Here is a 26,500-nt window from a genome sequence, read left to right as displayed (position 1 = left end):
GTGTACAGACTGGTGCATCATGCAGGGTTAGGGTTAGTCTGATGTGTACAGACTGGTGCATCATGCAGGGTTAGGGTTAGTCTGATGTGTACAGACTGGTGCATCATGCAGGGTTAGGGTTAGTCTGATGTGTACAGACTGGTGCATCATGCAGGGTTAGGGTTAGTCTGATGTGTACAGACTGGTGCATCATGCAGGGTTAGGGTTAGTCTGATGTGTACAGACTGGTGCATCATGCAGGGTTAGGGTTAGTCTGATGTGTACAGACTGGTGCATCATGTAGGGTTAGTCTGACATGTAGACTAGATGCATTAGCAGGGCATATACCTTATATTCTCAATGGTCTCTAGACCTCTTAATTACTAAAGATAAATCATTGTGCAATGGTGTCTTAAAGAATAAAAGCAATTGTTCCATTGCTCATTACTCTACAATGTAATTTATAAATCATTTTACATCTTGGATCCTGTAGGCCAGAGTAAAAAGAAGACAAGCTTCTTTTTTAGATCAGTCAGCGATGAAGATTCTTGCTGGAGCACTCATACAGTGTCACTATGACTATGCGTGTGGCTCCTGGTACAACAGTGCCCCCAAAAGTCAGAAAATAAAACTAGACATCACAAAACAAGCTAATCAGGGTAATACTTAGGCTACCTGCCCGAACCCACCTTGACCCATCTCACTTTGAGATCATGATGGCTTAAGGTGGAAGACAGAGTAAACCAGATAGGGATGTGCCTAGTTCACAGAATAGTGCACGGGGTAGTGCCAGTGTACTTTAACAACTACTTCAACCGAATCAGAGACACCCATGCATACCAAACTAGGCGCAGCTCAAAATGTGTGCCAGTCAGATTCAGGAGCTGTATGGGGAAGGAGTCATTTCTGTATTCAGCAGCTATCTATTGGAACAGTCTGCCCAGTGACCTGAAAATCGTAGACAATGCCGTTAGATTCAAGTCCAGCCTGAAGACATGGCTCAAAAGGGACTATACTTGACCTAGACACTTAGCTTAAGGCACCCTTGCATGTTGTATGAGTCTGTTATGTATATAAATGTTAAATGGTATATGTGATGTGTTGTGATGTCACGTTTTGTATGATGCATGTATTAAGCATCACACTCCCCCACCCCCCTACAAGGACCACAATGGAAATAAGCTCTGAGCTTTTTTGTGTTTCATCCTTGGCAGTATATCCTGACTGTGCTCTTCTGTCACATGTTTATTTTTTATATTGTCAAATAAAGTCATTCATTCATTCATTCATTCATTCAGCTAACAGTGTGGACATTTCCTGCTATTTCCACAAAGAAGGGAGCGAGAGATGGGAGAGAGGTTGGAGCTGCCGAGAGGAGAGAGAGGTTGGAGCTGCCGAGAGGAGAGAGAGGTTGGAGCTGCCGAGAGGAGAGAGAGGTTGGAGCTGCCGAGAGGAGAGAGAGGTTGGAGCTGCTGAGAGGAGAGAGAGAGGTTGGAGCTGCTGAGAGGAGAGAGAGATTGGAGCCGGCGAGAGGAGAGAGGTTGGAGCTGCCGAGAGGAGAGAGAGGTTGGAGCTGCTGAGAGGAGAGAGAGAGGTTGGAGCTGCTGAGAGGAGAGAGAGGTTGGAGCTGCCGAGAGGAGAGAGAGGTTGGAACTGCTGAGAGGAGAGAGAGGTTGGAGCTGCCGAGAGGAGAGAGGTTGGAGCTGCTGAGAGGAGAGAGAGGTTGGAGCTGCCGAGAGGAGAGAGGTTGGAGCCGCTGAGAGGAGAGAGAGGTTGGAGCTGCTGAGAGGAGAGAGAGGTTGGAGCTGCTGAGAGGAGAGAGGTTGGAGCCACCGAGAGGAAAGAGAGGTTGGAGCTGCTGAGAGGAGAGAGGTTGGAGCTGCTGAGAGGAGAGAGAGGTTGGAGCTGCTGAGAGGAGAGAGAGGTTGGAGCTGCTGAGAGGAGAGAGGTTGGAGCTGCTGAGAGGAGAGAGGTTGGAGCTGCTGAGAGGAGAGAGAGGTTGGAGCTGCTGAGAGGAGAGAGAGGTTGGAGCTGCTGAGAGGAGAGAGGTTGGAGCTGCTGAGAGGAGAGAGGTTGGAGCTGCTGAGAGGAGAGAGGTTGGAGCTGCTGAGAGGAGAGAGAGGTTGGAGCTGCTGAGAGGAGAGAGAGGTTGGAGCTGCTGAGAGGAGAGAGAGGTTGGAGCTGCTGAGAGGAGAGAGGTTGGAGCTGCTGAGAGGAGAGAGAGGTTGGAGCTGCTGAGAGGAGAGAGGTTGGAGCTGCTGAGAGGAGAGAGAGGTTGGAGCTGCTGAGAGGAAAGAGAGGTTGGAGCTGCTGAGAGGAGAGAGAGGTTGGAGCTGCTGAGAGGAGAGAGAGGTTGGAGCTGCTGAGAGGAGAGAGAGGTTGGAGCTGCTGAGAGGAGAGAGGTTGGAGCTGCTGAGAGGAGAGAGAGGTTGGAGCTGCTGAGAGGAGAGAGGTTGGAGCTGCTGAGAGGAGAGAGGTTGGAGCTGCTGAAAGGAGAGAGGTTGGAGCTGCTGAGAGGAGAGAGAGGTTGGAGCTGCTGAGAGGAGAGAGAGGTTGGAGCTGCTGAGAGGAGAGAGAGGTTGGAGCTGCTGAGAGGAGAGAGAGGTTGGAGCTGCTGAGAGGAGAGAGAGGTTGGAGCTGCTGAGAGGAGAGAGGTTGGAGCTGCTGAGAGGAGAGAGAGGTTGGAGCTGCTGAGAGGAGAGAGAGGTTGGAGCTGCTGAGAGGAGAGGTTGGAGCTGCTGAGAGGAAAGAGAGGTTGGAGCTGCTGAGAGGAGAGAGAGGTTGGAGCTGCTGAGAGGAAAGAGAGGTTGGAGCTGCTGAGAGGAAAGAGAGGTTGGAGCTGCTGAGAGGAGAGAGGTTGGAGCTGCTGAGAGGAGAGAGAGGTTGGAGCTGCTGAGAGGAAAGAGAGGTTGGAGCTGCTGAGAGGAGAGAGAGGTTGGAGCTGCTGAGAGGAGAGAGGTTGGAGCTGCTGAGAGGAGAGGTTGGAGCTGCTGAGAGGAGAGAGAGGTTGGAGCTGCTGAGAGGAAAGAGAGGTTGGAGCTGCTGAGAGGAGAGAGAGGTTGGAGCTGCTGAGAGGAGAGAGAGATTGGAGCTGCTGAGAGGAGAGAGAGGTTGGAGCTGCTGAGAGGAAAGAGAGGTTGGAGCTGCTGAGAGGAGAGAGAGGTTGGAGCTGCTGAGAGGAAAGAGAGGTTGGAGCTGCTGAGAGGAGAGAGGTTGGAGCTGCTGAGAGGAGAGGTTGGAGCTGCTGAGAGGAGAGAGAGGTTGGAGCTGCTGAGAGGAGAGAGAGGTTGGAGCTGCTGAGAGGAAAGAGAGGTTGGAGCTGCTGAAAGGAGAGAGAGGTTGGAGCTGCTGAGAGGAGAGAGAGGTTGGAGCTGCTGAGAGGAGAGAGAGGTTGGAGCCACCGAGAGAGAGAGAGGTCAAGGAAAAGAGTCTGGGAGATATTGATGACGAGCTGAGTGAGGGCTGGTGGGTTCTATGTATGTATTATGTATGTATGGTTCACATATACAAAAGGAAGGACATGATATCATATTTAAGTTAATACATGTTAGATATCATATTATACATGATATCATACTGTATTCAAGGTGCATCATTGTCATGTTTGTGCCGTTGCGTGCTTTAATGCACCACCAATCCAACTAGATTACACTAAGCACGGTATTAAAGCACAGTACAAACAAAAGAAGAAGGACATTGTCTCAATTTCTGAAGACAAGAAGATGCTTCAGGTTTCAGGGGCTGCCCCCTAAGGGCATGGTCTGTACTACAGCACTCCTCCTCAACACAATGGGATTGTTCATATATACCATGATGCTTTGACCTTGTTTCTGGCCAATCCTAGAGGACAGAATTGGCTATAAATATCCCTGAGGAAATCCCAGCAACATCAAACAGCATTTGCCTAAGTGGCAAAGAAGACACCAGCCAGCAGCAACGGAGTCAAGATTTCAGCACAGCAGATAGAAACCCAACTCGAAGCTGTATAACAAAATGTATTATCAGAGTTTGTTCATCTTAGCCATCACAATTGGCAGAAGTAGTGAGATAGATTTGAGTGAATGTGGAGCACATGCAAGACGGCCAGAGATCACCGATATCGCTGTACAATGCGGCACAAACTCCATAGGTTTAGCCATTGAAATCTGCCCAGCTATCTACACTGGCTACAATGAGTCACTACTGATCCTGAACCACCTGATGGACCCAGCCTGCAGCGGAACCCTAGATGAGACAGCCAATCCACCTGTTGTGAGGTTCAACTTCCCCCTGAACAGGACCCACTCATGCGGCAGCATCTTCATGACCACCAGCGCTGCCGGCACGGGGATATTCTCTGACTTCTCCAACATCCAGACGGTGAACATCAGCGGTATTGTCCGTTCCAGTGACCCAACTACCGGCACGATCACTTATAATGCTGAGCTGAAGTACTTTTACTCCTGCGCCTACCCCTTAGAGTACCTGATCAACAACACCCAGCTTGACGTGTCGGCTAACTCCATCGCAGTGAAAGACAACAATGGGAGTTTCATCAGCACCCTGAGCTTGGAGCTGTTCAGTGATGTCAACTACACCAGGCCCTTGATCATACCAGAGAGGGGGATTGAACTGAGGAAACACATCTACGTGGAGGTCAAGGCAACCAACCTGACCGGCCAGTACCACGTCCTCCTTGACCGATGCTATGCCTCCATCTCCCCACTCCCCAACAACTCCAGCTTCTTTAACCTGCTTGTGCCTTGCTCCAAGGACCAGCTCACCACCATGGTCGAGAACGGAGACAGCCAGAGCGCGCGCTTCTACTTCCCGGCCTTCCGCTTCCTGGAGCAACAGGATGAGAAGGTATCCACCTACTACCTCCACTGCATCACCCGTCTGTGTGAGATAAGTACCTGCAGCACCTTCAAGCAATGCCTCAACAAAAGGAAGAGAAGAGCTGCAGATACCCCCGCTGACCTTCAGACCATCACCTCCCCTGTGATCATCACCAATACTGATGGAGAACTGTTGAATGACGAGGTGTTGACCAGCGAGAGACAGGATTCCACCGTCGGACTTGGTGTGGCAGTTGGCATTATGGCCTTTGTTTGCGTTATTGCCCTTTGTGTCGCAGCTGTCTTTTACAAGAGGCTCAGGAACTAAAGGAACTTCTATGAGCCATAAGGGTTTTGTGGTGTGGGTGTGTGTATCGGGCTGTAGGACTCCTTGCGGTGCGTTGTATCCACCGGCTCATCTAACTTCTCTGGTGGCTGATCATTGCTGTTTTTGGGGGATCTTTGTCTGTTACTGTAGCATAACTGTGTATGAATACTGAGAAGATAGTGGAGAGAGAGGTTTATCTGTAGAAGATTTTTTATGGTTAATTTTGCAAATGGACAAAGGAAATGAAATATTAATATATGCATATTATATTAACATATATGCGCTTTATAAGTTTTGACTTGAATAAAAGAAGGAAAAAAAGCAGGTAACAGGGAAAAATTGCAAAAGGAAGAAAATATCCAGAACCCACCATCATGTGTGAACATGTGGAATGTTTTGAAAGTGAAGTCAAAGTATCTTTCAAAGTATTGTCTGTAGTTTATTCAATTTCTCCTATTGCTTTAAAACTTATATAGCAAATAAAGATATTGAAATTGAATATTGGTATTTAATTCCCTGACTCCATTGATTTTCTTATATTTGTTCACCTCTGTTAAAGGGGACATATTATGTATAATTTCTACAATTTTATACTAAGTTTGAAATAAATAAGTTAAGAAACTAGTCTGAATCGTATTTATTTTCCAGCACTTTCGTTGTATTATTATAATTCATTTGTTTGTATTATTAATTATTTCCTTCCCTGCCTCCCTACACCTACACAAAATTAAACAAGACTATGCTTGTAAGAATTCTGTTATGCCATCAGGTATAAAGTGGAGCTGCTACACTTGACAGTGAATTAGATTGATTTTTGCAGACCTGCAGAATGTTTGAGTTGTATATCTAATGAGCTTTATTCTACACAGTGCTCTCGGTTCTGACACAGAAAATGTACCCATGCATTCAGAATATATATATATATTATGAATAATATTATAATAATAGATAATACTAATATAGAATATGGGTGGGTGCTCTGTGTGCGTCATCCTCAAAACGTTCCCAATCCCCCTTCTATGGAGCAGCTTCAGTACTTCATACCTAGTCATTAAAAGATTACAGATTACTTCAGGACTTTACTTCAGGGGTCTTTATAGCCATGTCTGGATTGGCCAGAAACAAGGTCAGAGCATCATGGTATATATATATATATATATATATATATATAGAGATAGATATGAACAATGCCACACAATGCAATTGTGCTAAGGAGGAGTGCTGCAGTATGGACCATATCCTTAGGGCAGCCCCTGAAACCTGAAGCATGTTCTTGTCTTCAGAAATGGAGACAATGCCCTTGTTCTTTTGTATACTGTGCTTTAATCCCATAAGAAACACCCTGCTGGTGAAACACTGATCTCACGCCTTCATCTCCTCCCATCTTGACTACTGCAGCTCACTCTACGGCATCAGTGCTGCTCCATCCAAGGACTCAAACTGAGAAGGCATCAGCCCAACTTCTAACCCACACCAAATCCTGAAACCACATCACCCCAGTCCTAAAAGACCTCCACCCGTCCGTCTCCCACTGGATCCATGACAACTTCCTGGTACTCACCTACAAAGCCAATAGCAGTAGGAAGCAGCTAGCCTAGCTCCGTCAGAAATTAAGAAATAGGCCTTCCAACAACTCCAAAACGGACAGATGAAATTCATATCAAGCTTCTCATCCGACTCTGAAGAAGGCAAATATGTGTATTTCCCAAAATGTTGGGAGTGTTCCTTTAAGGCATATCCCACTTCTCCCTCCTCCTTGTCTGATCTACAGGCATCTCTAGAAAACAGCGGCATTGCATGGTCTATTGAAACCCAATACCTACTGGTATATTGATGAACATTTGAAAAGCAATTTGGCATGTACAAAATATTGCACATGAAATAATTTTCTCATTTCAGTGACAATATGTGCCTTCATTCATCCAAGTAATGAGTGTCATCATTCCCATGTTTACATAAGTAATGAAATATCATTTTAAAACCAGTACTGAAGTCACTGGAATTGGTATCCATGTTGAATGAAAGATTTATGAAACCAAGCCAGTCCCAGCAGGTTACCTTCTCAGCGGCGTGCATCAGGGCCGTGGTGCCGTTCTTCTGTCTTCCATTCACCCTCACACGCTTCTTAATGAGAAGCCTGAGGATGTCGTCCTGACCACCTGCTGCTGCCAGCATGCTCAGGGACATACCGCTGGAGTCCTGCAGAACGGTGTGTTCATAGTTAAAGGTGCACTATGCAGTTACATTTACGGTAATTCTTAGAATATTTTTTTCAGGGACTGTGCACCAAATGTAAGATTATAATATGTTTGTAAACAACAGCAGTGAAATTATAACTTTTCAGGTAGCTGGAGTTGAAATTATTCACTTCACTCACAAAACTAAATTGCATCTTTAAGCTCCAGGTTCCAGGTACAGTCATCTTGAGATGTCTTTATTTAATTTTCCATCTTGTAGAATGTTGTGATGAAGCTGCTATATAATCATTGTATATAAGATGCATCTCTCCATGGTTAAATTCTGGTAAGTATTTCCAACAATGTCAGAGATGAGAATCTATCAAAATTAACTTTTGGATTGTTTACACAAAATACAAACCTTTATGTGGAGCTCACATTTGTCTTCTGCAATTTGTCAAAACAAACTATTTCGAGCATTTGGGTCTGACTCTTGCCTTAAAAGCATAAAAAATACTTAATGTTAATAAGCATCTGTTGTCATTAGACATTTCACCACCATAAAAGGTTTCTATTACAACTGAAAATGTACCTCAAATGCCACAAACGTCCACATCTCTCACCACTAGCCTAGCTTAAAACCCGGGGAGGTGTTTTTGGCCAACAGCTAAGCTAGCTGGTCAATATCCGCTTCCATTCATTTGTGCCGAGCTAGATAGCTACTGAACGCACAAAGAAAAAATTGGTATCCATCTTCTTGTCTGACTTTGGAGAAGACCGTAAGCCCATTTCCCATAATGTTGGTGTGTTCGTCTGATACACTCCGACCTGGTGAAACGCCTATGTGGATCTCAACACACATATACATAAAAAAAAAAATAAGCCTAATCACTCAGCATAAATCTATGCGGATGTTTTGGAAGATTTCCCCTCGACTGCACACAACACATGCACACACACATACAAAATAATTTCTGTCTCACAAAATTTAAAAAGTTTTAGCCAAGAAACAATTTATTGTCCAAGCAGATGTAATAGGTTCCATACAATAAGTGATGAGGAGCATAACTGAAGGCAACTTGATTACAGCAGGATGAGTGTCACTCACTGAGTTTATACGAGAACAATGAAATAAGCAATCTACTGTACAGAAATGTTGGGGGGGGGGGGGGGGTCGTCTGAACACTCAACCTCCCCCACCTCTCATTCTTTTTCCCAGTCAACACTAAACAGCACAGATGATTATATAATATATAAACAGATACATTTTCTTAACAACAGTTTCATTGACATAATCCTGCATACTATAAGAGACATAGGAAGGTGGTTTACCAAATTAACTAGGCTGCACAAGGAAATGCTATGCCTGGGTTGTGCTGAGTCAGTGACTATGCCAATGATTAGTAACAAATACTATTAGGCTAGTAATTATATTAAAAAAAAAGTTTACATCGAGTCGGTTTTAGTCTAAATTAGCTGAGAAAATATGACGTGTCATCAAAACAAAATTCATTCTATAGTCTTTTACATTACTGCAGTTAGTAATACAATGGTGGTACAATACAAAATGCACTTAACTTGGCATGAGTCCCATCCAGGGTGTGAAACACTGGGGGTTCGAGACCCTTGATTGACAATTGAGACTTCGGGGTCTCAACAGCAAACATTTGGAGTCTCTGGAAAAATCTTTTAAAACATATGTGTCACTTAATTTTGTTACTGAAGTTAAGCATTAATTACTCAAATTGCAAAGAAATTTACAAATATGAATTCAGGTGTTGGCGTTTCCTCTTATATTGCCATTGAATACCTGGTTGTTTCTGGCAAGGCCTTCTTCCACGGGTGGCGCCGTCATATAGAAAACCTAACGTTACCCGTACAACTGAAAACCAGTTTCGACATCACGGTTGCATTCAGTTAATTGGTGGTCACACCATCACGCACGCCAAGCCGCTACAGCTCAGCAAGGCAGCCATGCTGGCTATGTGGACGCCGCTACAGCTCAGCGAGGCAGCCGCCATGCTGGCTATGTGGACACCGCCAAGCCGCTACAGCTCAGTGAGGCAGCCGCCAAGCCGCTACAGCTCAGCGAGGCAGCCGCCATACTGGCTGTGTGGACAGTCAACACTGGTGCCGCTGCAGCTGCTAGCACCACATGCATGGCTGAGTTGGAGGCCCCTCTCCCGCCCAGTCACTCCGCAGGTCCAGGTCAAGTTGAGGCTGAGAGCTCCTCCGATGGCCCCTTCCCACCAAAAGTAGCAGTCTACATTGTTCTTAATTTCCAATGTAGAGGAGTGAATGCAATACCTCGTGGCTGCATACTCCTCAAAAATTTAATTGAATGCAGACACGCCGCTAGACTTGGCTGCTTTCAGAGGAAAGAAAGAACCAGTCAGCCAGTGCCACAACAAGCTGCATGATTAGGACCCGTCTTCACTTCCGTCTGTGGACCTAAACAGACCCCTTTGGACAAATTCGATCCAGTGCCATATGCAAGATCCTGGATGAACCGTTTCACTACCTTTAACAGACGGTTAAAGCAGGACATGGCCTAAGGGTTAAAGCAGGACATCGCCTCTTCTCTTTTCAGATACCCAGGACTGCAACAAAAAGAAGCCGATCCAAGGCATCAGTGGTCCATTATTTTTAAAAAACATGGTATAATTTTTGATCGATGGCCTGTTTGCTGTGTGTATATATATATATATATATATATTTTTTTAACACATGACAATTGTGCGCATCGAGTTTGAGTGCGAGTGTCGGGTTACAGAGGCAGTGGTGGAAGTACAGTTCCTTTACTTAAGTAATAGTATAATAACCCAGATAAAGGAGTAATCTGGTAAAAGTAAAAGTCCTGCATACAAAATTGTACTCAAGTAAAAGTAGAGTATCACATTTAGATTTTGAATGTACTTCAAAAGTGCGTATTGGGAGCATTCAAACCTTCGGTTATGCATGTGGTCCAGTTAACCGGCTCCGATTAAGTCCTCTTCAAGTTGGCAGGCTCAATCTCTTTTTTTCATATTTTCTATGCAAGATCTTTTTCTCCAAAGTAACTAGTAACTGATGGGTTCAGATGAATGTAGTGGAGTAAAAAGTACAATATTTCCTTTGAAATGTAGGAGTAAAAGTACAAAGTTCCCTAAAATGAAAATACTCAAGTAAAGTGCAAGTATGTCAAAATATTTACTTAAATACAGTACTTGATTAAAATATACTTAAGTTACTTTCCACCACTGTAGAGCAGGGACACACTGCCAGCGGAACAGCTGCCTCGCATGAGCCCGGCTGTTCACATCAGAAGCACATTTCTCTGCGCTGGTCAACAAGAGATCCTGCTCCTCTGCTTTAATCACGCGTAGGTCAACTTGGGCGCCCAAAGTAAACTGGCTGGCGCAGCCCTTTGGCGTCCACTGTGTGCCATGTGGATTCAGCTGCAGGGCATAGATGTTGCTTGGTTGTGTAGTTAACAGTGGCCTTATTCTTAACGATAATTAGATTCTTGGTGATGTGTGTGTGTATAGCCTAGTTGATAGGCTTAGTATGGAAACATAACACTAAGAGCACTAGGCAGGTGATCCTCCCATTAACACTGGGTATTTTGCACACTGGTCCCATCACATATGGAATATATGTTTTTTTAACCTCTCATGAGTAGTTAAAGGTGCTATAGATAAATAGATGTCATTTATCCAATCGGGTCATTCCACGTGGGGAAATGGGAAGTATGGAGGGGATACATGCCTGTAACATGTAAGCAACAACATTAATTTTGGATGAATTTATCAAAATAAAAGAATATATTTAAATGGTGGGGGTGGGGGGGTACTTTTATTCCGCACCTTTCTAAAAGCTCTGTGGATGTCTTATTTTCTTTTCTTGAATGATTACTGTACTGTAAATGGACAACATTTTGGACATTATGTAGATCTTTGCACTATTCCTACTGCATGTGTCAGGTGTAATTCAACAAATTATAACAGAGATAGATATTTGTTCAAAGAGATTAACATGTAAACAAAAAAAAAGAATAAAATACATGGCTTGGAATTTCTAAAACAATCATATGTAGTGATAGAAAAAAGAACTACTTCTTAAACATGTTATGAGACATGATACAAAAAATATATATAATGAGGAAATTAAACACCTATTCACAAAATTCTAAAAGCAATTCTTTTTTCTAATGTTTCAATAAAGAGGTAAACACACAGAGCTCCTAACTACAATACCAGCAGAAACGTATCAAGTGCTGTAGGCCAAGGGTCATCTACAAGGAGGCTACTGGCTAAAGCAGGTCAATATTACACTTGGGCCAGACATTTGGGGGGGGAAGGGGGGGGGGGGGGGGGGGTCAGGTAGAGCAGTCTACATGTAGCCATTATATTGGAGGGAGTGGTTGCAAAGGTTTGCTGGTCTGCATTTTCCAACTCTTGATTCAATAGTCAAAATTAAGAGCTCTCAGTTTCAGCCCGAGCCTGACGTGGCCTGAAAAAGCCTTGTCCCACAAGGTGTATGAACTCTGTCTATGTGATTTCCAGCAATAGACCTCTCACAGGTGACTTATTTCCAGCTGCTCCCGTCTATCAATGATCCCCTGTAGCTATAGGAAAATTAATAGACTATTAAGCTTCGCCTGTGTTCACGCAGGTTGTGGTTCCCGTGAACAAGGCCTTCTAATATACATTACTCCGATAAGGCATGGGATTTTGAAATTGCAAAGCGGAAGTTAAAATCACTAGCCAAAAACAGCTTAGTGTAGCAGATCAGGTCACCAGCGTCAGTGTGTTCTCTGCAACACCCGCTCATTTAGGGCTTGCCATTTGGCTTTTAGAAATGTTTACATTAACATCCTTTGGTGAAACGCAATTTTCCCATTACCCACATGCAGCAGAAATACTGGTAAACAGGAAAGGAAAAGACACACGTGAGAGGTCTATAACAGACAGGTCTAGAACAGACTCGTTTGTTTTGTTTGGTTGGTCAGTCTAGGACTCTATTTTATGTGATGATCTTGGGCTTCAACTCACTTGGTCAGTTCAGGTTTCAGGCCGGGTTGAGAACTCTAAAATACCTACAAATGCTACACAAACACTACAGGCAGAATATACACAAAAGTTTTAACACAGTTGGATTGGTGTCCATTTGGTGAAGAGAAAAACTGTAGAACTACATATATACAGCCTCTGGTAGAACATCAGGTTCACAACATTATCACTGCCTGTACAAATCTAGATCAAAACCCTTGAATCCCACTGTACTGCATGAATGCCATCTAACCTCACTGGCTGCTTCTGGGCCATGCTACCATGTTATTGTATCCATCCACTTTGTTTTGTGTATATTCATGCAACAATATACCAAAACCCATGATGCAACGGACATATTCTCAAATACATCACATTTGCATTCTGAATATTTCTCTCTTCATACCTAGAAGAACATGAACTCTGCATGAAGCCTTGGATTGATATGGATCCCGTCCAAAATAGGATACATTCAAATATTCTTTCATAATAACTTGTATCTGCCAAACTTGCATGCCGTCATATATTTCAACAATACAGATCTCTCCTCCTCTGCGTTCCTGCCAGTTTTTGAAGATTTTCTTTTTTCAGATTGTTCATTGAGGAATTTTTACAAGGACAAATAGACAGGTGCATCCCAGTCCATGCCGGAATTGTGACTCTCTTGAGCACGTCCTCCAGTGCGTTTGGGTGTGGGTGTGGTGCCTCTCTTTTTTATTGACTGAATTGTATTGTGTACATAGTACTTAACCTCCCTCCATGTCCTGCTCCTTAAAGCAGGTTCTGCAGCTAAACATGCATCACATTCCTTTTTGCCTGGGGCCTTCACTAGTTTACAGAGGTCTCCGAGCTGGCGCCGTACGGCCACCTGTTCCTCTTCACTCCAGAGCCTCTTGGTTCTCTTTACAGCCTTCATGGGAGAAGTCTGCGCTTTTGCAGGCTTTTTGGATGAGCTTGTTGGGACAACTGGTGTTCTGTCAGGAACCATAGGTGCACCTATGGGCACCACGTGAGAACTTGAAGGTGCCCTGTCCTGACCCACTGGTGGACTAACTGGGCCCACGTGTGGGCTTGTAGGTGCCCTGTCGAGCATTATCGGTGCACTTGTTGGGCCCACCCGGGGACTTGTAGGGGCCATGTGTGCGCTCGTCTGGTACGCTAGTGTTGAATGGCTCAGCGATGTGAATGTTGAAACCATAGATGTACTTGGATGATTCAATGGTGTAAAAGAAGAAACCATTGTATTTCTGGCATTCAATGGTGTGAAAGTAGAGACCATTGGTGGACTCGGAGCGTTGAGTGGCGTAAAAGTAGGAATCATCGATGCGCTTCTAGCGTTCGGTGATGTAAATGTAGGAGCCATCATCGTATCTGAAGCATTTAATGGAGTAAAAGTTGGAATCATCCGTCTGCTTGTAAGGGCCATGTTTGCAGAATTCATGGGTGAATATGGTGACACCATCCGAGACATTTCTTGAGGGAATGGTGTGGTTATAGGAATTGTGGTCGATTCATCTTTATAATCATTTGGTTGCATTGCCATCATAGTGCCAATGGATGTTTTGTCTCCTGCTAACTCCATCTTTCTAGTTGAGTCTTCTTTCGGTCTCTTCAAGAACACAACGTCACCTTCACTTTTGCGTTGGTGGTATTTCCGTCTCACAGCCTGCAGTGTGTTGTGCACGTAGCTTTTAACATCAGTCCAAGACCTGCCTAGCAGAGCTGGTTCGGCAGATATACATGCGTTGCATTCCTTTTTACCTGGGACTTTCATCAATGTGATGAAGTTCCCCAAATAGCGTTTTACCGCCACCTGCTCCTCGTCACTCCAGGCTTTCTTCTTTGAAGTGTTCACTACAGGGACGGCCCCTAAAGGATGAATGGATGACAAAAGGCATCAGTATGGTTACAATACAAGGTATTTCATATACCGTAATTCCTCTAATAGTAACCCCGGCTTGTATTTGTTTCAACTGTAGCTGATACCAGGCTTGTATTAGGAGGCATGTATAAGAGAGAGGCCTATATTTCTAATTTTCAAACAGATCATAATGAATAAATCAACATTTTGTGTCAGTTTGAACCCAGTCAAATGTACTGGGTTCATTTATTGAAACCAAGTACTGTATGAAATACAGTAGTAAACAGTGCAATTACAGGTGGTAAAAAAAAGTAAAATAAAGTAAAATTGTGCAATCACAATACTGGTATAATAATAATAATAACTTCGTTTTATACAATTCTGAGGTAGGCTTACTCTCTTGGTAAACATTAACACCATACCATTATGGTATTTACTGCACAGCCAGGCCAGCATATACATGAAACCCGGCTTGTATTAGGAGGCCGGCTTATAATTGCTTAGCTCAACAGCGCACCCGGTCATTAATAGAGACCCGGTTTTAAATTGAATACCGGTTACTATTAGAGGAATTACGGTATGTTACTTATCAAACAATGCTTCATGGTAATTTACCGGTATAGGCAGTTTATAAAGGTATAACAGCAAATAAAAAAACTAAATATACTATATGAAACAAGTGTTAGAGAAATGCTAAATAAATATTCTTACCATCTGCTGTAGTCTGAAGAGCATCTGAATTCAGAGTTCGTTCCATCTTGAGCAGCCGTTTGGTTACTTCCTCCAACTGCAACGGGTTTTCTGAGAGCTTGTAACACTCCTGCTTGCTTAGTCCCACCAGCTTGGCCACTTGGTCCAATTCGATTTCACTGAGGCTCATTAGCTGCCAATAGCTTGCAATCTGCTCTCTAACCATTGAAGCCATAAGTGATTCTGGGTTCTTTGTTTCACAGTCATGTGCAGCTCTTCTGAAACAGTCAGATCCTCTGATGTAGGATGAGCCTTCGCTTCGGGCAAAGACGTAGGGGTTGTCATTTTGCACACCAGCTTGCTCTCTGTTATCAATGAGTAAATCGATTGACAACACCATCCTCTCTGTTAGCAGGACCAGCATGTTCCTACCACATTGACCTTCTAGTTCCAACCTGGTGAAATTGTCGCCGAGCTCCAACTCCAATTTTGAGCTTTTCATTATTTGATCGGCAGACGGCACAAAAGTTCTCTTGCTTTTTCTGCTGGTGTATGTCTGCAATAGCATCCTTCCCATGTTTCCCACTCTGCTTCTGTTGAAGAGACACACCTCTGTAAGCGTGGCTTCACTGAGCTTTCTCCACGTCGACGGATTGGGGCTTTCTTTAAGCTCCTTCTTTGCCTCATCTCCTTCCTTCTTGAGGAATATGTGCAGTTTTATCACATCTTCTGTCAGTGTTGATTTATCCATTTCCACTTTCTTAATCTCTTGCTTACGGTTGGCAGATACAAGAGCTCTGCGAGAGAAACGGCCATTCCAATCCGTGTCAAGAAGGTGTATGAACTTTTTTACATTGCGCTCCCTCTCAATGTCTTCGGTCATACGACTCTCTCCAAAAGCTATTTCTGCAGCCCGTTTCAAGGAGTATCCGATCTTTGAGACGAGGGAAACGGTCTTAAATTTACTGGAGTCTGGGTCGAAACCGCTGACCTTCTTGGCCCCTTCGACTGCCAGTTCAAATCTGGACGGTAAACATATTTCATGCAAATACTGAATAGTACTGTCAAGCTCGTTCACAGCGAGCACAAATCTACCAAGTTCCCTCATTTTCTGCGCGATGTAAGCAAACTGTGACTTGTGGTGATCATGCTTAGCAGACAGCGCATGGCCATACTTGCAAATAAGGGGGTCATTTCGGACATGTCTTGAAATATCATCTTGATGCATAATGTCTATGATTTCATCACATCCTCCCGTGAAGAATTCCATTGTCGGAAGGAGTCGAGTGGCGGCACTCTGGACTCTGCATCTTGTTGCGTCTGTGGGTTTTTGCTCTCCCTTTTTCACTTTGCATGAACGTTCGTGTTTCCACAATTCAGTTTTGCGGTAAAAAGCAAAGCAGTACTGGCAGGGCAGGAAGTCACGCACGGATGTGGTGGAATCTGTTGGCTGCTTCCTTGTCGCCATTTCTCCTCCATTTTTCAGAACTTCACAATTGTGTTGATAATCTCCTTTACTACGAATTTGATCGAGCAAGGTTTGTCTGATTTTGGAGCCTTTGGGGAAGTGTATAGCATGAGCGACATCCGTTTCATCCGAATGCTTCCTTTCCAAGTGCTTCACGAGATGAGTGTAAGCTGCTTTGCAATACAAGCAGTAGTGCTTTTTGGACGATACTTCTTCATCGTCATCCATTGCACTAGATGTTGTAACAAGCACTTTCTTACTGGTCCTTGAACTTGACCTTGTTGGCTGTTTCCCCTCACCAGGTTTCTTGCGGCGGGCCGGTCGAGCTTTCACAGTTTCCTTTGAGTTCACCTCAGCTGCCTTACCTGTGGCTCCATCATGTTCAGCAGATAGAGTATTGAAGCCAGTACCGTTTGAGTCACTTCCCTCCATGCCTTCAGCCTCATCGCTCGAGCCTTTTGCTTCCTCAATACGACTCTGTTCCACATCCATTCTCTCCTCTTCAATGACTGGACTCTTCTCTTCCTCTCTCAGAATGGTTTCAGTGTCATTACTCGTGCTCTCCTGATCAACACGTAAATCCAATTCCATGGGTGAACCACCTCCTGAAAACCTGCCTTCCTGCTCTGGACTCTGCTGCTTTCCGTCCAAACTGTTTGCATTACTTTCACTGTTGTGCTCATTTGGACTCAACCTCCCACTTCTTAGAACTGTCTCATCCTCTTTGAGTGCTACCTCCTCTGCATCTACACTGTCAAACTCTTTAGGGATATTTTCGTTATCTGCTGGACCGTCAAAATCTCTTGGAATATTCTCCATGTCCGTGTTGAAACCCAGCCTAAATTGATCACTTGAACTTCTGTCTTCAATCAAGCTCTTCTCTTCTTCAACTGATCTCTTCCCGTCAATAGCACACGCCTGGAAGAGAACAAGTATATGTAAGACTCTGACCAAATCCACCCCACGATCAATTTGGTTTGGTAAATTTTGAAAAGGGTAATTTTTTTTTAAAATTTTATACATATTATGAAAATGTTTCCAGCACAATTTGAAAAGCCTAATGAAGTGGTGGGAAGGACGGTTTTTAACAAATTTGGTCTGAAAATTGTTGTTTTGCTCTCTAACATGGCGGGGGGAACGAAACGGGTGAAAATATTTTGTATTGCCCTTTGAAAGCATCTGCTTGCATAGTTACTGTGTAATTCTAGAGCACCTTGGCAAAGCCCCCAAGTTTCAAGCTCAGTCAAACAGAAGTCAATGCAATGGCCACACAACCATTTAGCCTAACATCAACCTTTCAAACCTTCAATACAAAAACCACATGTGACCCATTCAAGAAATAGTTAATGGCTTTATTGTATTAAGCAGCGACTACAACGTTTTGACATTGTAAATGTCTGACCAAGAATATTTAGTCATGGAATGTTGGATGAAATGCTGCATGGAGAAGGGGAACGTACAAACAGAATATGCATTACAACTAGACCTACATCATGGAAAATGCTTTGCTATTGAAAAACAAAAATAAAGTTGAATTCAGTTTTGGTGCCCAAATATACAATAAAACCTCTGTGAGACTAATGGTGTTTTTACAGTCAAAATTCTGAGCCTGGCAAACTAACAAGGTCATTGATGGCACATAAAATTGCAGGATTATGCCAGACACAGAAGAAAAATAAGAAAACACTTCTTGACTGGTGAAAATCCATTTGCAGAAATCCATTTCAGCTTCCTGTTATCAGTGGAGAGCTACACATTCAAATCTTTGCTGATGAGAATGAGTGAGAGATGGTAAAAACTATTTCCTGTGACCATAATAGTTATCCGTGCACGTCAACAGGCTTTTCATATTATGCTATGATGATCATGGTGGTGGTGATGATACAACACGTTCTGAGAGCAATATGTACCTGCATCAAAGGGTGCATCTTGACCAATCACTTCATGTTTTCATTTGCTTCTTGCACTGTATCTTCTTCTTTGTCTGTAAGAAAAGACCATACAGTATCTATGATACACTTCCATATGAAAGATATGATGCATGGTATTATGCATTGTAAGTTAGCCAAGTAGGTGTATAATTTAAAAAACAATTATTAATGAACTTAAGGTCTTTGAGATGCATAAATTAGACTAACTATGTAGCCTCATTTGTTAGATTAGCAGTAATTTTGCATACAACTACCGTCTTATTATTATTGTACATGTAACAAAATAAACCTTTGGGCTTTTCCAAATAGTGGCTATTTATAAGTTATCACTGGTATTTCAGCTACATATACTCAAATCAAACTATCATTGCACTCAAGAAACTACACAAACTATTAAGAATACATCTCTACATTATTCATGGTCAGAAAAAGCCTGTTGGGTGTTTTTGTTCCATGAAACAATAAAAAAACAAATTTGTATTCAGTCTCTTACCTGCTTGCTGCAAAGGAACACTGCTCTGGAGTCTTGAAGAATGTCTTGTGGCTCTGAATTATTAGTAGGCATAAAGTGGTCAAATCTGCAGATGTATATTATGAAGTGAAACGTTTCTTCGCTGCTCAGCTTTGATATTTTCTTGAAATGTTCCCTAATTTGGATATACTTTTAAAAAGATACAAATTTTTTGTAAATATATCATTGTGAGCAAAAATGTAACGTGACCACAAGTGCTACATTCTATATGCAGTGGTTCTCAACTTTTTTTTTCTTGATCTTAAATTAATTTAAAAGTTTCTGGATTCAGATGAGTTTGACTAATTATACTTTTTTCTACCAGAAGTGTGTATAAATTAAGCATTATACAAAGTAAACATTTTCTTTGCTATAAAGTGACACCCCCTATTTCTGAAGTGGGATTTTGATTGTTCTCACTGCATGTAGGCCCATCTCTGGTTCCAGTCAAGTTGTTGTCCTGATATTAAAACAATGATAAATAAACTTAATAAACTAGCGCCCCTTTTGAGCATCTCAACGTCCCCCTTGCAACAATTCTGCACCCAGCGCCCTCTGAAGGCCCCCTGGGGGGTGGTCCCACCCCATTGAGAAACCCTATTATATAGTCATATCTAATTATTTCCTCTCCCTGCGGATGCCAAGTGGTTTCTATATATTACAAGGAAGCATGAGAGCTCCAAAACTAACTCAAATGAAAACACAAAGAAGGTCAAATAGGCTACAGTTTGTAATGGTAACTGCGCAAATGTTGCGAATGTCAAATGTTGTTAAATGTTGAGCAAATATGATGGACTCACAAAATAATTTGCGACTATGAGAGCTCATATGATATTTGGTGACTGTTAAAATATCCTAAGCGACTTGAGAATACCCATGTGCATGCATTTTAGTATTGAGGGTGCGGCTTAGTGTGGAGGCCGTGCATGTATTGAACCTCAACATTTATCAGTGCCTTGCTCTACCAATAGAGCAAATCAAGATACATTGGTCAATCACAAAATATGTATTATTATACCATGACTGCACAATCACTCCCATTCACACACATACATACTAGGGGCAACCAAGGTGCAAGCTATGTCAATTAGTAAACCGTGCTTTTACTCTGCAATTTAAAATTCAAAAACCGTCAAGATTCATTTGAGATTTGTTTTGAATTTCCTCTTGAAAAATGCAACAGAGCAGAATGCTTTAAATGGACCACTCCTATGATGAACGTGAGGGTGTGGGCCATGCAAGAGAGTAACCTTGGCTTAGAGATATCCTGAGATAACACACCTCTTGGTCCAGATTGTAGTCCTCTTTGGAATTGAGTGCAAGTTTCACAGACATGTAGTCTCCGCTTTTCACTGCGTCTCGTAGCTCACCTGTGAGGGGGAGGGGTTAGAATGAAAGGAGAGATAGATAAAGAAAGAGATGGAGAGAAAGAGATGAGATATAGAGAGTGAGACAGAGAGAGACAGACAGAAAGAGAGATAAGAGATAAATGCAATGTACCGGTATACATGTTTTATCCTTTAGCTTCAACATGATGCACAAATGAATAATCTATGCATTTAATCCTATGATTTTCAGATGACCTCATGGACCTCAAGATGAATTGCAGCCTGTTAATAACATTACCAGTGTAACGTTACGTTCCCAACACTGATAATGGACATTGCTAACGCTATCAACGTTGACAGTAGCTTAGCTAACGTTAGTTGCCAACGTTGATAACCCTACCACACGTCTGAATTCAACACTCGTTTCCCAACCACTATATTTCGCTCGCTATATTTATCCTTCCTTATTGCAGAGAAGATATAGGCTGGGGGGCAACTTTAGCCTAGTAGTAAGAGAGGTGGACCTTCTAGCTTTTGGTGGATTCTAGCTGCTAACTGTAGCACCAGCAGGTCATAAACCTCTAACACAAACTTTTTATCCACTTTTTCTCCTTATTTTTCTATTTTTCTCCCATCCCAATTTCACTGTTTTCCAATTCTCCCCTCCCCTGTCTTGAACGTTGCTCGCATATGCCCCCCACAGGTAGGTCGTAGGGAGGATAGAAGCCTTGCATCACGTGTCCCCTCCGGTACACGAGGAGGCAGCCCGTCACATATTTTCACCTGCCAGCGCAAACTCTCATTGGCGAGGTGTAACGTGTGGGAGGCTCACACTACCCCCGCTATTTCCTGTCTCTGCTGTGCAGGCGTCCCCCAACCGACCTGTAGGAGTGGCTGTCCACAACGTCCAGATTACCACCCATTGACTTCCACCCGCTGACTGCCAATTGAGCCAGTATGACGGCCGGCCCAAGCCGACAGCCGGATTTGAACCCGGTGTCTCTTGCGTTGGTGACAAGTGCAATGTCCGCTGCGCCACCCAGCCGCCCTTTAACACAAACTTCTAACACAAGCATAAACATTCACGAACGTGTATCAATTCCTCCTCAATTTATTCGTGTGGCTTTTTTTTTTTTTTTTTTTGCATCTTTGCTTAGTATAGCAGCAAAGTACACAGGGTGTTTTAGAGGTAGCTTGCGACAGCTCAGTGTTGACGTTGTGTGTGTGAAGTGTAATTGATGTTGCATAGAAGTGTCAGCTGTATGCACGTAGCATCATGAACTGTGATTGTTGGACGTTTGTGTGGACAGACAGACATACAGACAAACCCTGTTCTAGTAAAAAGAAAACATTAGAGGCACTCACTGGGAGATAAAGGTGGACCTGAAAGGATCTCGTCCTCGCCGTTCAGATGTTTCTGAAAGTCCTCCAATGTCATCCAGTCTAGGTTGAGGTCCATACCCAGACTCAAAGTGGCCTGACCTTTGTCTGTAGGCACAGAGGGCAAAGAGGAAGGTACTTATTTTAATTGTTGGGGGTATATCAAATCCTTTCAATCCCATTATCAAAAATGTTTTTGCTTATTATTTGGGTAATTGTAACCATTTCTTAGGTAAAAAATGTGTATTGCTTTTATTGCAGTAAATCATATTCTTTCAGCATATTGGTTGAGGGTAGTTTTAGACGAAAGAGGTAAAGATGTTTTGTTATTCTGGTAACGGTTATTTTATTAAAATGGAACTGCTTAACAGAACCCAACCCTATATTTATCAGATATCCATTGTGGAAATATATCACCAGTGAACACCATTCAAAAGCTCAGACTACTAATGGGTTAGGGTTCCTACGCTTACTTTCCTATTCAAATTCCAAAACGTTCCCATAATTTCACATTGATTATATTTCTGGAGTGTAATTTACATTTAGTAATTTAGCTGGCGCTTTTATCCAAAACGACTTACAAGTTCTGTACAACAAATCAGCAGGAAGGGTACAACTCTGGCAGCTAAGAGTCAGTAACATTGTCCGTCAAACAGTGTCGAACTTGAGTGCTACACTCTTGAGTGCATAGTAGTAGACATTATTAGCATAGTAATATAGGCACAGTAGATTACATAGTAGTAAAGTGCATAATAGTAAACAAGTTAAAAAGGTTAGTTCTTTTTTCTATGAATGAACAACCTTTATTTGAACTCATGACAATTTATTTTGTGTAATGAATGAACAGCCTTTATTTTAACTCCTATGACATGTTTTTTGTGTAATGAATGAACAACCTTTATTTTAACTGACTTATTCAGAAAGCTTTATTGTGGCCAGAGTTTGGAATCAGCTGCCACACAGTCTCTCTGAGCCATTTTCACCATCCTGTAATTTATAGTTTTAAATGTACATAAATGACAAACCTATGACCATGATTTTAAATGGCCATGCCTTTCATAAATCTTAACATTACCAAGCCTGGAAAACATTTTGAAATTCCATACAATTTCCAGGATTTTCATGACCATGGGGAACCCTGAATTAGGCAGATTTTATGAATGGTGAATAAAACCAGGCATTCTATTCATTCGCGGAAAGTATTTATTGTAACAACTTAACCTGTTAAGCCCTAGCCACATTTTCTGAAAATTCACATAAAAGTACATACCCAAGTAAATGGAAGATTGCTCCACTTCTACAAGTTACATTTACATGTTCTTGCAATGTTCGTATCTAGGGACATCTATGGACCTCAGGGAATGTATTCCCAGTGTCAGAAATATTGTGTCCGTTACTATGCTTGAGTAAATTGCAATGAACCAAAGGCGTATAAGTTATTATTCGTGCTGTCAATAGATTAAAAAAAAGTAACTAATTAATCTCACAATTTTCTGTAATTAATCTAGATTAATCTAGATTAAAAATAGCATTTTTCTACTTAAGACCGAAGCTTGTAACAGATATTTACTTGAGTAAAATCATGGAATTTATGTAAAATCAACATAAAAAGTATATTTAGATTCAAAGACTATTTTAATAGCTTTCTTTGAATAGTTTCTCTCCTGTGAAATACAAATGTTCAACCAAACTCCATAGATTAATCTAGATTAATTAATTTAATGCTTTAAATAATTTAAATTAATCTCCAAAGTTAAAGCAAACTTTGACAGCCCTAGTTATTATTATTAGTAGTATCTAGGGATGGGTACCTTTCACATTTGAACCGATACCGGTACCGGTACCTGTGAATCGATACCGGTACCCAATGGTACCTTTTTTCGGTACTTTAGTCTCAAGAAATTTAATTTACCTACCTCAGTCGTAAAAAAAAAAAAAATCCAAACTTCAAATAACTACAATTTCAACAGTTTTCGGCTCGTCATTGCTCCGACTGCTTTGTTGTTGAATCAAGTCAAATCCTAGGTAAGCATATATTGTGCGTGTGAACGTTGACATGAAAAGAAAAAAGTAAAAAAAAAATAAAAAAAAAGGATTATTTTTTAAATTTTTTTTTTGGTTTCTCACTTGATTCGATACTCTGTAGTACGGACGTGTTTCGGTTCGGTACCTCAAAAGTACCGAATTCGGTACCCATCCCTAGTAGTATCCCCCCCCCCCATCTTTGACGGTGAATAACACCATGCTAACATCAACCAAAAGTAAAAATAAAAATAAAAAGAATGTAGCTCATCTTCTTGAGATCAAGTGTACTAAAAATCTAAGCACGTTTTTTGTAGATACAGTACTGAATTTTGCCATCCGGATGCAATATGAAATATAGAATATCAGGCCTATAAATTACCTTATTATGGCCAAGTCATACATCTATGGACCGGCCCAAATCTCCTTTTTTCTATTAGCAGAGTTAAATCTGGATTTAGTACCACCAGGCGCCCGGTATAGGGCAGCAAAGTACAGTTACTTTTGTATTATGTCCATAGCGCCGCCATCTTTTACCGGATTGCGACGCAGTTTTTTTCCTAGACGTCGACAGAAATTTAAAAAAAAACAATAAACGTTGTATTTTTATGGCAATAACTGAGGTTTGTTCGACCCGTGAGATATAATCACAACATTCACATCAATATTTGTAAAATAAATATTGTTAGGCTTCCCGCCTGATCTCAAACCTACCGAAGTCGGCCCATGTCACCCCACTTCTTGGGGACCTGCACTGGCTCCCCATTGCTGCACGAATCCGCTTCAAGGCCCTCGACCTAGCATACCGTGCGGCAAAGGGAACCGCTCCCGCCTACCTCCGGTCAATGGTCTCTAACTACACACCCTCAAGACCCCTACGCTCTGCATCTTCTGGCCACCTCAGACCTACAAGCTCCGGGAGGGTCATCAAAGAGAAGTTGCCTATTCTCAGTCCTTGCCCCACAATGGTGGAATGAACTACCCACCCCAGTTAGGACAGCCGAAACCCGTCCAATCTTTCGCTGTTGACTAAAGACGCACTTATTCAACCATTATCTGAATTAAAAAGAAAAAAAATATATATCTAACCCTAACTAACCTTACGGTCATGCACTTGTCCTAATAAACTAACCTACACTGTAGCACTCAACACTTTGATGAACATTGTTACTCAGCTGATAGAGTTGTGCCCTTCCTGATGACTTGTCGTACAGAACTTGTAAGTCGCTTTGGATAAAAGCCTCAGCTAAATGACTAAATGTAAATGTATATCTGCGGCTGGTGTGAGCTGGGTAGTGTAGTTTTATGAAATTTCAACGTCCATCGAAAGCCCTGGGTCTCCTCTTTCTTAGGACTACAACGATTTCATGACGGCATCATTTCCTCACGTCTTTTTTATAAGCTCATATTTAGCTAATAACACTTAAAATCATTGCTAAACAAACGTAGTGCTGATAATATACACTTTGACTGCTGTTTTGATAGGGTTAGGGCTACATTTAAAAAAGAAACCCAACATCACTTAATGAGAGTTTCAATGAGTTGGTATTTTTCAAAACTACACTTCCCAAAGGCTTCTAGCTCCCTTCAAACAAATGACTTGCTTATGAATAATTTTGTATTCTCTTATTACTCGGGATTATATACCACAAAACTGAGCGTTATTGGCATATATTGGAGCGCTGTTAGTTTGTCTCCCATATTTTGAGCATTTAGCAACCATCCGATTTGAAATCAGTTTCAAAATGGCGGAGCTCTTGCAAGAATAAAAAACCTACTGTACATACAGTAGATTTTATTCTCTGTTCTTCATGCACGCCTGGTGATACTAAATCCAAATTGAACTCGGCCATTTGAAAGACAAGATTTGGCCCAATCCATAAATGTGCGAATTGGCTATAATAAGGTCATTTATAGGCCTGCTATTCTATAATAATATTTCAAATTGCATTGGTCCGGATGGGAGAATTCAGTATTGTATCTACAAAACCTTCCATTTAATCATCTTCCCTTTATTAATTTCCTTAGATTTTCTGTACACGTGACCTCAAGAAGGTACTGAACGAGCTCAGTGGCAGTTTTTCATGTCTGGTCATTTTTAGCATGGTGTTATTCATTGTCAAAGATGCAAAGAAAAATCATAATTCATATTCTCCTTTGTTTCATCACAATTTAAGCAAGCCTAGTAATAAACAATATTTCTGACACTGGGAATACATTCACTGAGGTGCATAGATGTCCCTAGATAACTAGAACATGCAAATGAACCTTGTAGAAGTGGAGCAATATTCCATTTACTTATGTATTTTAGGCAGATTTTCAGAAAATAGGGCTCCGGGCTTAAGAGGTTAATAATGCCATGTCTCTGTTGCCTGCATCCCCCGCTGTATGTGGTTAGTGTTCTACGGATTATCATCCAATTTATTTTATCCTAATTAGCTTCCCTTATTTTATCCTCCAACTTCTGTCATCGTTAAGTGCCACGTTCTACAAATTCTCCAAACCCTCCCAACCCCGATTTATGCTTAGATTATATATCAAGGGAGAGGAAGGAAGAGAATATATACTCTGTGTTGATAATTATTCTACATGAATTGGTTCCAAATGAGAAATTTCAGTGAACAAAAATATATATAAAAAAAAAAAAAAAAAAAAAAAAAAAAAATAATAATAATAATAATAATAATAATAATAATAATAATAATAATAATAATAATAATAATAATAATAATAATAATAATAATAATAATAATAATAATAATAATAATAATAATAGAAATAAGCACAATATCAGTGCAACATAACCAGTGTTGGGACTAACGCGTTACAGTAACGAAGTTACTTTTGGCGATAACTAGTACTCTAACGCATTACTTTTGAAATTCAGTAACGCTACTTACGTTACTGAATGGTTCGTCACTGCGTTATTTGCGTTATATACGCGTAGATTAATAGCGAGCGGTAGTGATTATTATTAT

General features: G+C 41.8%; 2 protein-coding genes across 5 annotated transcripts in view; one reads left to right on the top strand and one right to left on the bottom strand.

The window, feature by feature from the left end:
- Positions 1 to 26,500, bottom strand: part of mphosph8 (M-phase phosphoprotein 8) — a 103,352-nt gene that overhangs the window by 49,333 nt on the left and 27,519 nt on the right. For 2 of the 4 annotated variants that reach the window (XM_084315155.1, XM_084315156.1), the window contains exons 6-9: positions 21,486 to 21,608; positions 20,074 to 20,162; positions 14,904 to 17,268; positions 8,330 to 14,200 (exon numbers count right to left, since the gene is read on the bottom strand). In XM_084315155.1, the coding sequence (XP_084171281.1) occupies positions 12,942 to 14,200; positions 14,904 to 17,268; positions 20,074 to 20,162; positions 21,486 to 21,608 (3,836 nt within the window). In that variant the 3' untranslated portion in view covers positions 8,330 to 12,941. Of the gene's footprint in view, positions 1 to 7,182; positions 7,324 to 8,329; positions 14,201 to 14,903; positions 17,269 to 20,073; positions 20,163 to 21,485; positions 21,609 to 26,500 lie in introns of those variants that run through there. The other 2 variants (XM_084315157.1, XM_084315158.1) reach the window with 2 other exon arrangements.
- LOC311229239 (zona pellucida-like domain-containing protein 1) lies at positions 3,973 to 5,124 on the top strand (the record flags this gene model as incomplete). The annotated part of the gene is made up of 1 exon (XM_084315306.1): positions 3,973 to 5,124. The coding sequence occupies one exon, from the start codon at positions 3,973 to 3,975 to the stop codon at positions 5,122 to 5,124; it is 1,152 nt and encodes a 383-aa protein (XP_084171432.1).

Source organism: Notolepis coatsorum (genome assembly GCF_963971535.1).
Source record: "Notolepis coatsorum genome assembly, chromosome: 5".
NCBI lineage: Eukaryota > Metazoa > Chordata > Actinopteri > Aulopiformes > Paralepididae > Notolepis > Notolepis coatsorum.
This window is presented reverse-complemented; position numbering and strand designations above follow the sequence as displayed.